Genomic DNA, 19,159 nt, shown 5'->3' with positions numbered 1-19,159 from the left:
CTTTTCACCATACAAAAAGCAATTTAGCAATTTTACAGCCAATTAAGTTTCTACAATATTTAGTGGTAGTTTATCAGTGGTGACTGTCAGTTAATGGCAGAAATGAGATGTAATAAAACAGACGATGAACACTATTAACAGTGATGAACACTATTAACAGCTGTTAATAGTGTTCAACACTATGAACACTATTAACAGCAATTATTATATAATGCAATCAAACTCATAGCAAAATGTGGTAGTTCTGTATGTTGTTTCAGGGTTGGCATCATCTGAGGTCCTCTGATGGGTTGGCATCATCTCTTCTCAGGTGTTCTGGATCCAGACTGAAGCTTGTGTAAATCCTAGTTTTTGTTGTTGTTACGTGACGTAGCGGTGTCTGACTAGGGGCGAGACGTGGGCTGAAGACGTCATCGTTTCAGAAAATATACGGATTGGCTGTCCACACGAAAACGCAAGGGCGCCGTTTTCAGATTGATCAACTCTGGGCCCCGTTTTAAAAAATATACGGATTGGCTGTCCACACGAAAACGCAAGGGCGGCGTTTTCAGATTTATCAACTCTGGGACCCGGTTTAAAAAATATACAGATTGGCTGTCCACACGAAAACGCAAGGGCGGCGTTTTCAGATTGATCAACTCTGGGACCCGGTTTCAAAAATATATAATCAATTTAAGATGTAATAAAACAGACGATGAACACTATTAACAGTGATGAACACTATTAACAGCTGTTAATAGTGTTCAACACTATGAACACTATTAACAGCAATTATTATATAATGCAATCAAACTCATAGCAAAATGTGGTAGTTCTGTATGTTGTTTCAGTGGCGTTTTCAGATTTATCCACTCTGGGACCCGGTTTCAAAAATATATGGATTGGCTGTCCACATGAAAACACCCATTTTCAGATTTATCCACTCTGGGACCCGGTTTCAAAAATATGCGGATTGGCTGTTCACACGAAAACGCAAGGGTGGCGTTTTCAGATTTATCAACTCTGGGACCCGGTTTCAAAAAATATCGGTTTCACTCTCCCAAAACGCCGGATCCGTCTGGACGGCACGCCTATACCAGAGGTGCCCAAACTCAGTCCTGGAGGGCTGATGTCCTGGAGAGTTTAGCTCCAACCTGCCTCAACACACCTGCCTGGAGGTTTCTAGTATGCCTAGTAAGAGCTTGATTAGCTGGCTCAGGTGTGTCTAATTGGGGTTGGATCTAAACGCTGCAGGACACCGGCCCTCCAGGACCGAGTTTGGGCACCCCTGGCCTATACGATACAAAATGTATGCACATCCAGCTAAACGCGTCTCCGTGTGGACGGGGCCTCAGAAGTGTGAGATAAAAAAAAAATCTAAATTACCATTTTTTTGCGGGTTTCCATAGAAAAGACTGGCTTTTACCCATGAAAATTTGCAGAACAATGGGAAACGTGACTGTCAATTAAAATGTACACAGATCCGGAGCGTAAATACTGACAAACCAATATTGGTCACAAACCCTTTTTACTTCATTGTGACGAGATGGATGGCTGTAGGTCTGGTTCGGTTTCTCTGGGAGTTCGTGTTTGGACGGATTTCCTGAAAAGCTGATTATATAGAGATGTCTCCATTGTTAAAAGTGCTTTATAAATAAAGCTGAACTGCAAAAAAACACACGCTGTTTTTCTTCTTTGGGCTTATAGCATTTTGCGTTTATCACAGCTTTTTCGATATCTTGCTCAACCACATTTACACTCTTCAGTCTCTTTATTTTCAGTCTCTGCCTTCCGTTTAGTTCATTCTTTCTTGAACTATTTAACTTCTTAGACCCATTCAGCAAATATTTTTGCAACTAGATGGCACATTTTGTATAATGAGCTCTACATTAAACTTAAAGACTTGCCAAACTTAGGCCAACACATCCTAATCAAAGACATATTTGAGGGATATTTGCGCTGACTATAATGAGGTGGCGGTCTCATTTCCAGTCCACAGACAGAATGACATTCAGCCCGCATTATAACAGACCAATATTAAAAGAGAACACCATAAGATAGTTCAAACTAATTGAGATCAGTTTACTACACAAAAAACCTATTTGCAAATGCCTACACTTATTATTTTACGAGGGTAGAGAGAGCTTCAAATGTTTCTATTTACAACGTGTTTTTCACCTACATCTTGGATGGCCTGAGAGTGAGTAAATTAATACAAACTATACATACCACATAGAAATAAAAATGTCTCAAATGTAATTTTAATAAAACTACTAATAACACAATAATTTAAATATTGAAATGGTCTGTCATTGGAGACTTGCCAGTGGCTGCTGTATTTGAATAATTAATTAGGTAGATCTAGTTTTTAGTAGTAATTTATAAATATAACTATGTTGCAAGTTCCATTTTGTGTACTAGATGCATTATTAGAGATTAGGGTTCCTGTATAGTAATCGTTACATTCCAGATGACTTAATTGTAGACATTCACCTGCTACAAGTAAGAATGAAGTTTTTTTTATGTTAAATCATGAATTAACTGACGAACCTCAACTGAAATCCATGTCTGATACGTACCTTTGATTTGACTTTTTAACATCCTCCGCACAATCTTACATTATGTCCATGAAAAGTATCTAAAATAACTCTCATCTGAGTTTGATCACATTGTGGCAAACTGCGGGCCCTACATAGTGTTGAACATTATTTTCCGCACATGAAAGGTGGATTGACTTCATGTTTTATTATTAGAGCATCTGAAATGCTCAGATCTAGAATGGGTGCTGTCAGCCAATGTCCTTTCCTTTGGTTTTATGTTTTAGACGGATAAATATAAACCCAATATTATAGCAGAAGATGTACAGTCACAAGATACAGTCATCCTAACAGTTATATATATATCCTAACAGTATTATGTAATTAATATGGCTTTCGGTAGAAGAGAAGAGAATTGTGGTTTAAAAATAGTTCAAGACAAAAACTAAATATGAGTCTTTCATCCTTGCACTAGTGGCTCTGGTCTATGAAATATTAAATATGTGCAAAATTTCGAACCACAGGAAATGAATGATTTATTCATATTATTTAGGCATTTGGAAGACTCATTTGAAGAGAAAAGGTATTTGGGAGATTCAGCAAGCAATACATCGCGTTCCCATGTATGAAAGCATGAGTTACTGAAGGTCGATTCATGAATCATAATAGACATAATAGGCTATTGCCCATACTGAACAAACAACACGATCTCACGATACTATTTTACATTGTGGCAAATTGGCTTATTAATATGTTTTCATACGATCTTATGCCCTAGTGACGGTTATGTTTAGGGGTGAACCTTCATGCTCATCTTGAAAATCGTATGTTTTTGTATGATTCACATCGTAAAAGATATACCTTGTAAAATAGTTTTCCTGTGAGATCAGTTTGCAACAGCCTACCTGGATTTGGGATGTTCAAACAGTGATTTTGGGACCGCAAAATTTGGACCCTTCTTGGAATTTGAAATAAAAAAATAAAAAAAAATTACAAAATGTTGTGATTTTGAACTGCAGAAAAAAAGCTTCTGATTCAGAATGTGTAAAAAAAAAGGCTTTGATTTGAAATTGCACAATTTTTTTTTTTTTTGGAAAAGGACAAAAATGCTTTTAATTCAGAATGTGTAAAAAGGCCTTTGATTTGGAATATGTAAATATGCTTTTGATTAGGAATGTGTAAAAATGCTTTTGATTCAGAATTTGTTTATTATAAAAGCCTTTGATTTAGAATATGTAAAAATGCTTTTAATTCAGAATGTGTAAAAAAAAAAAAGCCTTTGATTGGGAATATGCAGAAATGCTTTTGATTGGAATGTGTCATTTTTATTCAGAATTCAACATTATTTTGATTCTGAATGCACAAAAAATATTTTGATTTGGAATGCACCAAACGTATTATTTATAACATGCCGAATTTTTTAATTGGAATTTGTTGGAATGCAAAGAAAAGTTTTTGAATTGGAATACTTAAAAAGGTTTTAGATTTGAAACACAAAATTATCTGATTTGGAAAGTGCCAAAATTATTTTTGCAAAGAGCTAAAAATGCTTTGGAATGTGTTAAAGGGGTCATATGATGTTGCTAAAAAGAACATTATTTTGTGTATTTGGTGTAATGAAATGTTTATGCGGTTTAAGGTAAAAAAAACACATTATTTTCCACATACTGTACATTATTGTTTCTCCTCTATGCCCCGCCTTTTTGAAACGCATCGATTTTTCAAATCTTTTTTGATAAATAGTCCTTTAAATGAAAACGTACTTACAGACTATGAGTCAGAACTGCCGGCATTGTAGTCTACTCTACCAGGATCAGTAAACAGTCCTCCATAAAATGTACTGCACACATCTGAATATTTGGGTTGAGTGTTCTGGAATAGAGTTGTAAATACAACTTAACCACTGATTTCTAGTCGTGTCCTTCCAAAAGAGCCAGCGGCTTGAGTGAGCGGACTTGCGGCAACCACATGTGATGACCCCGGGCTGGACTCCACTTCGTCCACAGTGAAAGCTGACCCGGTGATCCACAGCACTAAGTTGATGTATTTCCTCAGCGACCAGCACGGATCAGCTCTAGGCATGACGAAGCAGATATCATCCTCTTTTGGAAGACCAAACAAAGTAGTTTCACTTTCACAACGAAGCACACGGCAACAATACTACAGCGAGAATAAGAGTTACACCTTCTTTCTTTGCGTGAACATTTGGGCGGTGTTATGCAAATCTTCCCACATAGTGACGTAGGTATGTGGGGGCGTGTTAGAACGAGCCGTTTTAGGTAGGTGTGGCTGACTCAACTTTTATAAAGAATATCTCTTTGGATTTGAGACTTTAGTCTTTGCAACTTTACAGATCTTCTTTATACACCAAGAGCTTGTAACACTCCAAAGAGAAAGGAGAAATTTAAATCGCATCATATGACCCCTTTAAAATAGCTACTGCTGTTGTTGGATTGCCACATAAATTGATTGGAAGCTTTCTAAAATTGTTAATGATTTGGACCGTGCCAATGCTGATGCCCAGACGCGCTGTCTGACTCAGTCTTGAAGACACGGAGTCCTGATTCACCGAGCAGTTTCATTCATTTTGCAGCAGGGCAGAGCAGATGGCAGTGAGGCGGCGCCGAGACTCTTTTATTATAACAAAGAAGGACTGACTTTGATAGTACAGTCAGTCTACACATGTTCTGCATGAATGAACCGGATACTGGAGCGAATTCAAACCCGCACTCGGCTGACGACCGACGGGAACTTCTAATGGAAATATAACAACATTATTAACTCTCCAAAGCCTTGCACTTACATTTGCTGGCAGACAGATAATTCAATATTATTTCTCACTTTAACGGGATTAAAGGTATTTTCCTCTGACTGTATTTCTCGCGAAGGCAAAATGAAGGTGCAATCCAGAGATGAGAGCTTGAATACTTCTGGAGAATGTGACGGATCCAATGACCTGCTGACTGGTAAGTGCACTTAAAATGACACGATCATTACCGCGACATTTATAGATGATATTTTTTGTATACTCTCAAATAAAGTTGCATGCCCATGCCTGTAGATAACAGACTATGTTCGCTAAACTCTTGCTGACTGACATTTTAGTTGTTTAGGTTTTCACTTTTCAAAATTACTTTCACCGGCCATATTTTCCCATGTAACCAATTCTGTCTGCATATTTACAATCGGCAACTATCGCTCCTCAAATTATGCTATTTTAGAAATAGACAATGTAGCCTACGCTTGTCCATGTTTATTTACCACATTATTTCTGCATATAGCCTATCCTAACACCTGACAGGATTTGGATTAATTGAATCTCTTTGGCATCGATTGTTTATTCCCACTTTTTTTAAAATTATTTTGTGGACTATGAGTGGTTTAACTTGGTGTGCTTTAATTGAGTTAAACTGTCACGTCTCAGGTTTCACTTTTTAAAGAAATGGCATATAGGCTACTGTTGACATGTTAAACTGTACATCAAGCTATTTAAATAAAGCATTTTGCTAATTATTTTATATAGCTTACATGTCTGCAGTTTTTATGACCACGGTTATTGAGATACTGCAGTGGATATTTGCAATAGGCCTTTAAGATGTCAGTGTTACTTACATTCTAAATCATAAACATCTTAAAGATCTTTTCTAAACGTCTATTTGACATCTAATAGGAAACGTAGATGTATTGCAGATGAGCAAACACTCTAAAAAAAAAATACGTCTTGCAGATGTAATGCAGACGTTTAATAGACGTCTCCGTGATGTACGAGTGCTATCAGGGATATTAATATAAATGTATGACCTTAAAAAAATACCAGCACAGCTACATTTGGTTCATATTTTGATTGTTTTGTTTTGCTGTTAAAGGAACACTCCACTATTTTTGAAAATAGGCTTGTAACAACGTTTGTATAGATCGGGAAGAAGGAGGCGGGAACCGGCGAACATTTAAGACTTTAATAAAATAAACAAACACAAAACGAAAGTAAAGTGGCAGCCCCTCGCGGACGACTGCCGCACACCAAACACAAAATATCCAGGCCTGGTCCTCTCTCGTCCAACACTGTCGTCACTCCTCCTTTTGTCCTTCCGGAGCTCCTCGAGACCTCGTTCCGTTCCCACGGCTCTCGGCCCCGCCCCTCTCATCACATACCCCCATCGCCCCTCGGCCCTCCACCAGCCGGGTAAACTCTTCCGCGATACCTGGCGGCGGCACTGGACAGCCCTCGGTGGACGGCGACGGCTCCTCCGGGTTCGGGTAGCCGGCAGGAGTCCCTCGTTCCCTGCTCCTCCCCATCATGGAGGATGGCAGCAGGCTCCGGCCTCAGGTGAACGGCGGCGACTCCTCCGCTCCCTCACGGACGGCGGCCGTCCCTCCACAGCCCAGGCAGCCGGCAGCGAGTTCGTCCACCCCCCTGCAACTCACTCCAGTCCACCGCCTCGAGCCTCGACCCACATTCGTAGGTCCCCTCGCGGACGACTGTCGCGCACAAACAGAACCAAAACACAAAATAATATCCAGGCCTGGTCCTCTCTCGTCCAACACTGTCGTCACTCCTCCTTTTATCCTTCTGGAGCTCCTCTGTGGGACTCGAGACCGGTGAGTGGCGCAGGTGTCGCGCATTAGCATTTCCTCCCCCGGCCTCGCTCCGTTCCCACGGCTCTCGGCCCCGCCCCTCTCATCATAAGGCTCTTGTGCAGCAGGCACAATGATATTACGCAGCGCCTAAAAATAGGCTTATTGGAAGTTACCTAGCTGGGGACTATTTTCAGGTGCTGTGTAATATCATTGTGCCTGCTGCACCCATGGTACGGCTGCAAAGTTCCTTGATTATTAAGCCGGAATGAGAGTATAGTTCCTAGCCATATCGGCCTAGAAGATCACAACTTTACATTTTCCGTCGGTCTTAGTACACGATGTAACTACAGAAGAGTCAAGTTTTAAATAGGAAAAATATAGAAACTCTTTGGTCATTTTTTAGCGCGATGCTAACGGTCTAATCAGATTCAATTATCTATGCTAAGCTACAACTAAAAGTGTTACCGCCAGACCCGGAGATCGGCTGAATGGATTTGAAAACGGTAAAACTCAACTGTTTAACTCTAGGGGAGTTCGAAAATGAGCCTATTTAAAAAAATAGTGGAGTGTTCCTTTAACTTAAGTCTGCCTTATTAACTAAACTGCTAATCAGCTATATTACTAACTAAACAAATTAGCATGTGATCTAGCTAACATACTTTTTACAAATTTTCTGTGAAATCTGCATCACTAACATTCTAGACATACACATACATGTATTTAGATTTGTTATTTTTGCATTGAGACCAATAATTAACCATCAAACTAACTAGTTAACCAAGGTACTAGTTGTATTACCAGTTTACCAGTCAACCAACTACATACTTATTCCCCAACAAATGAACTAAATAGGTATGAATAAATCACTTGACTCTTTCACTCATTTCATGCTAACTGTATCTCACATCTTGTCATAACAAGGCTTTGTAATATGCTTAAATAATTTATAAAGTTTCATTTTATAGTCAGGCTTCCTCTTTGTCAGTGTCACAGCTGTACAGTTGCCTTTGGTTAATCCAGCTTGTATAAAACATGTTAATGAAGACATTATAAAAATGCCATGGTGGTTCATGATAGATAAGATATATTAGGGGTGCCCAAACTCGGTCCTGGAGGGCCGGTGTCCTGCAGAGTTTAGCTCCAACTTGCCTCAACACACCTGCCTGGAAGTTTCTAGTATGACTAGTAAGAGCTTGATTAGCTGGTTCAGGTGTATCTAATTGGGGTTGGAGCTAAACTCTTCAGGACACCGGCCCTCCAGGACAGAGTTTGGGCACCCCTGCGATAGATAGATAAGTCACCTGGTTATGTGACATTCCCAGTTGGTTAACAAGGTAAGTAGCTGATAAAGTAAATGTAGTGCTTTATGTAGTGCTGTCAATGCTGAGCTATTCGAAGTTCTATTTCTGAATTCTTCTATTGTTTATCATTATCTTCTTAATCACCTCTCTGCCCTTTTTGAGAATTCAGATCAGCTAGCCAATTTTGTTGTTGCGTCCATCTTGGTTTCGACCTTCATGCGCTCTTTTGTCTATCAATACTCTCAGTAGCTTCGAATGAGAGACTGAAGAACAAAAAACCCAAATGTCTTTCCAACTTTTCATCCAACTGACAATCTGAGGGACTATTTCAAAATCGATTACTACTGAAAAACACCTGATCAGCATGGATGAATGGGCCAAAGTCACTCTTGAACTAAGCTGGTAGTTAAAGCAGAAGAGTGTAATTTCGGTGCCTCTTAGCGTCACCAAATGGAATAGCAAAAATAATGAAATTAGAGTCTCATTCACTAACATATGTGCGTTTGAACGGATTAATCGTGATCAACTTTCATACTAAAATGAGTAGGAACAACTGAAACCACACGTATGAAAAACATATGGCTTTCTAAGCGTGTTAAGATTAAATTTTATACATAGATATTTCATATTAAGATGCCTTCTAGACATTTTTATGCACAATAGGACGGTAAATGGGAAAGTGCTTTTAACATGAAGCCTAGTTTACTGGGATACTGTGCATATTGTCTCCACAATCTGGAGTAAATAATAATTGGGTAATTTATTCCAAGTGTTGAAGTTTATGCTCATATACTATATGTGGGCTCATGATGTTTGTGCTGCTGCAGATGTGTGCCAGTATTTTCTAAGGGCTGTGTGCACCTGTGCGCATGCGCTGTGCATTTAACGTAGTGTTGGTTTTGTTTGTTTTTCCATGCCAGTATAAATAAGCTCTGGAGGAACAGGTGTTTGAAATAATTCACCAAAATGAAGTCTCATGAAGTTGGTTGATGACAGATATGTAAATAAGTTCAGTAACAACAGTAACAAACACACTCAATGAAACTGATTTACGGTCTGTTCTGAATATAATTTCTGTTATTTTGTTTTTGACTTTTAGTTTGATGTTTTATTCATGACGAATTAGCTTTGAAACTTTAATACTTTCATAGGCCTAATTATCTGTGTTTGAGCCTTCCAGACTATTTTTGGGGATTTTTCCGTAAACATTTTTGCAGGTTACATCAGTAGGTGGCGACAAATGACTGTGTTTATCAGTCATGAATCACTCATTCAACCGATTCGTTCAAAACGCTGATCAGGTACAAAATAAGCACCGTCTTTACCCTGATAGCTCATGTACATCCCCAAGATGTCTTTTTGATGTGTGTGTTTCTGGAAGAAGTTGACATCTGTCAGCTGTCAAATAGACGTTTAGAAGATGTCTTTAAGATGATTATGATTTAGATTGTATGTAAAACTGACATCTTAGAGACATCTATGAGATGTTTGTACACAGAAGATGCTTTCCAGATGAAGTGATCTTTAACAGACATCTGGCAGACGTACTTGTGCTATCTGGGTATGAGTGCTACATTCAACCAATTCAGTCAATTGATTCACTAAAACACTGACTCATTCAGGACCACTGTAACAGGCGATTAATTCTGCTTTTCATTTGGAGCTTGTTGATGGGGCGAATATTAAACAAAACAACTGTCAGTGTTGTGCCTAAAATATAAGATATTTGATACATAACATTAATATTGAACTTTATTGCTTATTAACATTGTTGTATTAAAGCAATTCCACCCACATAACCTGTTGGCCTGAATATTAGAACAACACTCTTGAGATATTGCTTTTACTTTACCTATGGATTGCTTTAAATTCTGCGGCTGAAATGCAGTAATTTCAATAGGAACCCACTTGTGAGGAAATTTAGTGTGAGGGACGAATTTCCCCTAGCGGATTTAACATTGCATTCAAGTTTGTTGAAATGTTAACACTTGAATTTGTCATCTCTGAGTAAGCGTTGCTTCATACAACACTTCACACTTTGCCCATGCACGAAATTTCGCCTAAGTTGCTCTAATGTGAACGCGCCTTTAATGTAATTGGCATTTTGTCCCAATTGTATGCATTTTCATACTGAAATCAAATGTCATGTCCAGTAAACTCAAAAGGGTCAAAGAAAAGTATGTGCACATATTCCTTTATTTTATGATTGGGTGAAATTCAGTTCTTCAAATTCAGTCATCCGATTAATTTTTGAATCAAAGCCAGAGCAGCAAACTGGGCCAACTGACTGTGACAGACTGCCGTTTTGCGAATGGTTTTGTGTCCTTGTAATAGAATTTAAATGATTTACAAAGCACTTCTGCACATCTAAGCAGTTTCCCAATGTGTTTGCAGGTAAGCCTCCCTCAGGCCAGAGCAAAAAGAACATGAAACAGTGCTTCCTCAAACTTCTGCCCTGCTGTCATGTGGACTCCACACCAACAGTCAGGCAAAGCAAGTGACCGACTCGCTGTTGCTTTCCTTTCTGCACATTCTTGCTGCATATATCTCTAAAATGAATTCAGTATTGCTTTTAGTTTTATGTGTAATTTGTTTATGTTTTCATCTGTCATGTAGACAGTATAGAGGATGATTTTGAGCTTGCAACTGTGTGCTGCAGGCCGGATAGTCTGGAAAAAATGTTGGAACAGACCAAGTTCACCAAAACAGAGCTACAAATCCTCTATAGAAATTTCAAAAATGTAAGAAACTTCACTTAATGATCTTTGTAAGCTCCCTACCGGTTTGATCTATTAATGGACTTTACAATATGTATATATATATATATATATATATATATATATATATATATATATATATATAAATAAATGTGTATCTTCTTCTCTCCGACACTTAGAATCGAACAAGCAAAAAAGGGTTACTGTACCTTTAAGACTCCTAAATTTAAATCACCTCTGTTGTGACTAAGAAAGATTACTCGTGGTTTGTGGGTTTGCTGACAGACTCTTTGCAAAAATGTGCTTTTCCCAACACATTCGCATGATAATACGTAACTATTTTACATTTACATACCTGTAACTCTTTTTCGTAACTATTTTACGTTACATTTTTGTACGACCAGCTCATGCCCATGGGTTCACACTTAGCTTTTTATTGTACAAATAATGCATTTTCCACGTTGTATGAATTTGTACGATATTGAAAATTCGTAAAATACTTACGTTTTCTCATGAAATCGGGTTGGGTTTTCAGTGACATGGCTAGTTTACACTTACGAAGTTTTCTTCTCTCTGTGTTGGATACATATCGAAGGTCTCTGTCCCTTTTTACAATTATTTTCTCAAATCGTTTTATTGTTATTAAATATATTTTAAATACTGAAATATTTTCCACACATTTTTGTTTGACTATTTTTATGTGCTGTAGGAATGTCCCACTGGATTAGTAAATGAAGAGACTTTTAAGTTAATCTACTCTCACTTTTTTCCTCATGGAGGTGAGTGAATTCATGCATAAACCTAATTAAATCAGTTCATTTGTTCCAACCATATTAATTCTATTGTAATTCTATGTTCCAACTCTATTAATTAATTGAATTCAAAGAGGCCTTGATAAATCCCTCTGTGATTCCCAAATTGAGTTTGATATTTCAATCTTTTGAAGATTCTAGTGCATATGCTCATTTCCTGTTTGAGGCTTTTGACAAACACAAAAACGGAGCAGTTAATTTTGAGGTCAGTTTGCTGTTCATATACTTAATATGAATAAATGTAATTCATATACCATTTACTTAATTCAAAAGTATATACTAATATATAATAACTATGTAAAATTTGTAAAGTATCTTAAATTCATTTGCATGTATATTAGCAATTAAATTTTTTATTATTATTTTCACACAAAAATGCTATTTTATAGCCAAATCAGCAGATGATTCGCTGTTTTCATAATGTTGCATATTAAAATTGTTCTTTCTTTTACACTTACTGGTGTATTTCTCATCGGCTTCAGGATTTTGTGGCTGGCCTGTCAATCATCTTGCGTGGTACTGTCACTGATAGACTGTGTTGGGCCTTTAGTTTGTATGATCTCAACAAAGATGGATGCATCACTAAAGAGGTAAAGAGGTCTATAAGACATATAGACTAGTTTCACACTAAACTGTGTATTCTAACATTTATTCCGGTGCAGAATCTGGCCATTTATGTGAATCCATTACTGTATTCATTAAAGGGGTCATATGATGCGATTTAAAGTTTTCCTTTCTCTTTGGAGTGTTACAAGCTCTTGGTGTATAAAGAAGATCTGTAAAGTTGCAAAGACTAAAGTCTCAAAACCAAAGAGATATTCTTTATAAAAGTTAAGAGTTAACCACGCCTACCTAAAACAGTTCGTTCTAACACGTCCCCACATACCTACGTCACGATCTGGGAAGATTTGCATAACGCCTCCTAAATGTTCACGCAAAGAAAGAAGGCGTAACTTTTAGTCTCACTGTAGTATTGTTGCTGCCGCCGCCGCCATGTCCTGAAGACGCTGTGTGCTTCGTTGTGAAAGCGAATCTACTGTTTTTCGTTGCCACTGATGATTCAAACGTGAGTTTTGAGCAGTGTAGAGTAGCACTTGTTGTTTGTCATTTCTCCGATCACAAATGCAGACAGGGTTTTATGTTTACGCGGCGTGATGCAATGCAACGCGTAAAAAGACAGTATAAGTCATTATGATCAGTAATTATGTCCCCACTGGATGCAACAAATGCCTCATTTATAATGGGTTTTAATATTTTTGTCTCGTCGCTCCGGCCGGACACGGCATCACAGTATGTGAGGGGCGTAACATTTCCATCTCACGCTTGAGGTATTCGGCCAATCACAACGCATTGGATAACTGGCCAATCAGAGCACACCTCGCTTTTTCAGACCGATGAGCTTTGTAAAAATCGACGCGTTTCAGAAAGGCGGGGCATAGAGGAGAAACAATAATGTACAGTATGTGGAAAATAATGTGTTTTTTGAACTTTAAACCGCATAAACACATTTCATTACACCAAATACACAAAATAATGTTCTTTTTAGCAGCATCATATGACCCCTTTAATTTATTCTGTCTGTTTTAGGAGATGAATGATATTATGAAGTCTATTTATGATTTGATGGGGAAGTATACATATCCGTGTATGAAGGACAGCGCACCTAGAGAACATGTCGAAAGTTTCTTCCAGGTACCTTCAAAAACTCCAGATCAGCACATTAGAATGATTTCTGAAGGATCATGTGACACTGAAGACTGGAGTAATGATGCTGAAAATTCAGCTTTGATCACAGCAATAAATTACAGTTTAAAACTTATTACAATAGAAAACTTGTTTTAAATTGTAAAAATATTTCACAATATTACTGTTTTTACTGTGTTTTTGATCAAATAAATGCATGGTGAGCGGCAAAAAAAAACATAAAAAGAAAACTAGCATTTATTCTTTCTTTTAAACTTCTAATGCTTGCCATGTTTCTAGTACAATAGGTCTCAAACTATTCATTTATTGATCGTTTATCTGTTTGCACTCAGAAAATGGATTGCAACAATGATGGTGTCGTCACAATGGAGGAGTTCCTGGAGTCGTGTCAAAAGGTACAAGGACGACATGAAAACTAATTATTTCTATAATTTTTTTATGCTTTTGGTATAAAATGTAAATGCCTTTTTTTTTTAGAATGTGAATGTGATTACTCATTATAAAGATGCATTAGAAACTACTTAGGTTGATACCTACTGTACAAGACCTGCAATGATATTTAAAGGGATAGTTCACTCAAAAATGAAAATTTGCTGAAGATGTTCTCACCCTCAGGCCATCCAAGATGAGTTTGTTTCTTAATCAGATTTGGAGAAATGTAGCATTGCATCACTTGCTCAGCAATGGATCCTCTGCAGTGAATGGGTGCCGTCAGAATGAGTCCAAACAGCTAATAGAAACATCACAATAATCCACAAGTAATCCACACAAAAATTAACATTTTGTGAAGCCAAAAGCTGCGTGTTTGCAAGAAACAAATCCATCATTAAGATATTTTAACTTGAAACTTCTGGCCAAAATACACAAGTCCATAAACCATAATAACACTTCCTCCAGTGAAAAAGCCCATCTCCTTTTGTCTCTCACATCAAAATACACAGACATTTTAGCAAGAAGCAAAGGTTTGAATTTAAAAATGCTTAGATGAATTTGTTATAAACGCAGCTTTTCGCTTCTCAAGTCATTAACTGGTGGACTGGAGTGGTGTGGATTAGTTGTGGATTATTGTGATGTTTTTATCAGCTGTTTGGACTCGCATTCTGACGGCACCCATTCACTGCAGAGGATCCATTGCTGAGACACTGATGCAATGCTACATTTCTCCAAATCTGATGAAGAAACAAACTCCTCTTGGATGGTCTGAGGATGAGGAGATTTTCAGCACATTTTCATTTTTGTCATCCTCAATCAACTATTCCTTTAATATGTTCTTTTAATAACTATTTTTGTTCAGGATGAGGCCATCATGGAGTCCATGCAGATGTTGGATCACGTAATTTAGCTCTGCATGCTGATCTTTGGCAAATATTTCTCAACAGCAGCTATGTTTGATCTGTTGTGGCATCTGCTTGATGACTTCCTCCATCTCGCACCTATAAAAAAGACTGACAGTGAACACCTGAACAGGTGCAATACGAGCATGCCATGTTATTTTACACCCCGAGGATGAAATCATGTCTTTGAAGATCAGCTGTTATATGCCACTGTCTTTGCATTGTTGTTTTTTTTCTTTTAATATAATGTGAAGAGATATATTAAACCAATTCAACAAAAAAGGCTCTTAAAAATGAGATTCTTTCAGTTTTAAATTTGTTTGTCAGTTATATATTTCTAAATACACTATTTTAAGTGCACTAACACCTTATATCATATCACTATTATGCATGTTTCCCACAGAACGGAATGTGTGAAAATCCTACAAATATACAAAAATTATTAATGTCAGATCAAATTTATTTAGATTGTGTTGTAACACACTACTTTAAAATATATGTATATGCATAATGGAATTGGTGAAATTTGACATAACAAACCCTGCAAAAGTGGAATCATTTTTGCTAGATTCACACTAATGATGTTTTACATTCTCCCAAATAAATACATTTATATATTTCTATTTATCCTTGTAATTTTTACTTATTTCTGTTAATGCAGTCTATTTCTAAGACAAACATTGCATTTGGCTACTTTTAAAACAGCATTTTTTTGCAGCAGATTTAAAACAGCAATTATATATAGATAGATAGATTAAATATAATTTATAGACTACTATAACATTTTGAGTGTTGTGTATATGATGATGCATATTCCATGTGGACTTTCCATGTGTTTGCTAAGATGTTTAAGCTTTGTCAACCTTCTCAAGTTTATTTATTGATTTTTTTGTGTTAACAAATAAATGAATGACTGCTATGCACAAAAGTGTTGATTGTATTTCTATAAGTGTTCAAAATCATAACACTTATACTTCACACCTGAATTTGACTCAATTTATAGACTTTGAATCCTTTTATGAAGAGATCAATGTCTCATATGAAGTATTAAATTCATGTTGATCATAGCACAATGAGCAGCTGCATATTTGTTTTGGCACTGCAAGCAGCCTTTTCTAATATGAATGAATATTACACATTTAAAGGGTCCCTTTTATATAATCAGATTTAAATGACAACCTGCATGCAGAAAGAAGACGTCTTCGCGGCTGTTCCCAGATCTGTATCGCTCTGAAACATTTGAATAGACCAATCAGCGCTCAGCAAACCCATAGCCCCGCCCACTTTCCCTGCATTGTCCAATCCTGATTAAGCAGCGGTTCACGCCTCAGCAGCGGCGGATTCAAACGGAAGATGAAAGATGGCCGCGGAGAAAGACACCGATGTAAATAAACGAGACAGAAGGTAATTCATATTTATTTACAGACGTGTTAATAAAATACAGTGAAATATTTACACGTTTGAATAACTGCAAAGACGTTGTTGGGTGGAAGCAGCGAGGTAGAAAACGTTCTGTGGTAACTTTGAATGGGCATAAACACAAAGTAACGTTACTATGGTATTCTTTGGCGAACCGTAGAAAAGCGTGTAAATTCCGCGGTGAAATGAATGTGGGATTCTTCCAGAATATGATAAATATCAGAGTACTCACCACTCTCCTGAGCATAGACGATAACACTCTCTCTCTCTCTCTCTCTCTCTCTCTCTCTCTCTCTCTCTTTCTCCCACACACACACACACACACACACACACACACACACACACACACACACACACGTACACACACACGTGTAATGCTTGTTACAGAGAAATGCCAGCAACAGAGCAAGACCGATTATAGAGAGCAACAGTTCATTCCATGTGATTACAGTCATTGTGGAGTCTTTGATGTTTTGAAATTCTCAAAATGCATAAATAATACCTAATCGCTTCTGTTCTGTACTTGCTCCGAAGCAATCAAGACTTCCAACACTGTCTTTTCTAGATACAATGACAAATTATATGTTCATATACAGTGTTGGGGAAAGTTACTTTTAAGTAATGCGTTGCAATATTGCGTTACTCCATAAAAAAAGTAACTAATTACGGTACTTGGTTACTTTTTATGGAAAGTTACGTTACGCTACTTTTGCGTTACTTTTAAAATCTGGACAGGGCTTGCTTGTTTGTTTTTAAAATAAAATTATTGCATGTTTTTGGCAAATATAAAAGCCTTTTCACACCAAAAGTGAAATGAATAAGCCTCAGGCTGAAGGGAAAGTAAATTTACGTCCGTACAGTAGAATGCAGAAGAAGACATTTCAACACACTTCAGCAATAAACAAAGACACAAATGTTTGTCTAGAGTAATTGTTGCTTATTAGTACGGTTGAACTGGATCATTGAAAGTCAGAAGCAAAGACATTGGTTAATAGAATGGGATTAAATACATAAAGGATATTTGTGTTGTTTAACATTTAATTATTGCAGGTTTGCGTCTTATTCTGAGTTGCATTATTTTTTACTATACTTTACTAGTTACTTGAAAAAAGTAATCTGATTATGTAACTCGCGTTACTTGTAGTGCGTTACCCCCAACACTGTTCATATACGGTTCACGGCCTTCAGAAAAGGAGGAACATTTTGTTTAAATTTAGAGTATCATATGATATAACATCTTGTCTTGTGTATAACATAAAAAAAAAAAAAATATATATATATATGGTATACACAAGTTGTATTATATAATTAAATTATTTATATATTTAATCATTCAGTTTGATGACTTGAAAATAGTGCATTTCAGGACTTATTTCTGCATGCGTTTCACTGTACTTTATTTATTTCAATATTCCATGGCATATTCCATCATTAATTTCATTATATATTTATTTATTTAACTTATTCTGTTAAATCCCTCCATAACTGCACTGACAACAAAGCAAATTATTAAAATAATTATCAGGAAAATATTTATTTTGTATTAAGTTGACAGGTTTTTCTTCACATTAATTAATTAATTAATAATTTATGAATTTAGCAGACGCTTTTATCCAAAGTGACTTACAGTGCATTCAGGCTATAGATTTTTTTCAGTATGTGTGTTCCCTGGGAATCGAACCTACAACCTTTTGCACTGCTAACACAATGCTCTACCACTGAGCCACAGGAACATAAAATATATGACAATATATATATACATTACATATATATATATTCACAAAACAGCACTGCTTTTTATAGTCTGTGTTTAGTCTGTCATGAAACTCGCAGATCCATAGATTATAACTCAATCTGATATAATTACATCATCATTAACATGGCACAGCTGATTGGTTTCTTTTCGCATCAGCAGCCAATGAGCTTGCTGCTGAACATTCAAATACTTGCCCTCCACCTTCCAACTCCCCAGCTCCACCTGTATAGATCTGCTACAGGGTAATTTTATGTATGTTTTATATGGGGTAATTTCATACAGTATATGTTATATGTGCAGCAGCAGTATTTCCTACTCGAGACCCTGCTATGGGATCAGAATCCCGCCTAAAGTATTGCAGTCACGGATAAAAAAAAGAACAAGCATGAAAACAAAATTTAAAAACGCAAGTAAAAAATATATTGTACAAGATTTAAAAATGAAAGCAAAGTTTTCAGAATTGCAAACAATGGTCACGGATTAAACAATAATAAGCGTAAATCAAAAAATTTATAACGCATTTTTTTAAATAACAAGCATGAATCAAAACTTTAAACACGTTTTAAAATCATATTGCACAAATTTTAAATATTAATGCAAAATTGTCTGAATTGCGCACAAAATCGTGTTTTCCTTGGTTATATTTCTCAGTTTTTTCTGGTCTCAGACATTTTCTGCTCATATTTTTATTTTTTGTATGCTTATGCTGTTTTTCCCTTCGCTCTTGTTTCCACGTTCTGCGCTTGCTTTCCCAAATGTTGCGGTTAGAGTTTCATGTAAATCAGGGTGGGTTTAAGAGTTATCATTGGTCCACTAGTTCTAGATTGACAGCTCCTCCTCTAGCCAATCAGATGAAGAGGGGCGGTGACGTCACTCCAACGCGCCTCATTAGCTGCCGATGCTCAGTGTTCTGTTCACTTGTACAGGTGAAAATGGACAGCTGTCAGCTGGGAAACATCTTTCCATACAGGACACCGTTACATGTGTCTGCCTGTCACTGCTGTACGCCTGCCTGGTGATCC

The 19,159-nt window shown here is 37.0% G+C and overlaps 1 protein-coding gene across 2 annotated transcripts; it reads left to right on the top strand.

The window, feature by feature from the left end:
* Positions 1 to 5,214: 5,214 nt before the first annotated feature.
* On the top strand, positions 5,215 to 15,244 carry kcnip2 (Kv channel interacting protein 2). 2 transcript variants are annotated; one of them, XM_016232951.1, is made up of 9 exons: positions 5,215 to 5,482; positions 10,790 to 10,888; positions 11,012 to 11,136; positions 11,822 to 11,891; positions 12,059 to 12,129; positions 12,407 to 12,514; positions 13,512 to 13,616; positions 13,961 to 14,023; positions 14,923 to 15,244. In XM_016232951.1, the coding sequence occupies exons 1-9, from the start codon at positions 5,410 to 5,412 to the stop codon at positions 14,968 to 14,970; spliced, it is 762 nt and encodes a 253-aa protein (XP_016088437.1). In that variant the 5' UTR covers positions 5,215 to 5,409; the 3' UTR covers positions 14,971 to 15,244. The 2 variants fall into 2 exon arrangements, with proteins under 2 accessions (XP_016088437.1, XP_016088436.1); XM_016232950.1 differs by lacking the exon at positions 5,215 to 5,482 and adding an exon at positions 8,356 to 8,428 and having other exon boundaries at positions 14,923 to 15,242.
* Positions 15,245 to 19,159: the final 3,915 nt, after the last annotated feature.

The sequence above is a fragment of the Sinocyclocheilus grahami genome, unplaced genomic scaffold (assembly GCF_001515645.1).
Source record: "Sinocyclocheilus grahami isolate Dianchi unplaced genomic scaffold, SAMN03320097.WGS_v1.1 scaffold422.1, whole genome shotgun sequence".
Lineage (NCBI taxonomy): Eukaryota > Metazoa > Chordata > Actinopteri > Cypriniformes > Cyprinidae > Sinocyclocheilus > Sinocyclocheilus grahami.
Note: the sequence above shows the minus strand (reverse complement) of the source record. Positions and strands in the feature narration are given on the sequence as shown.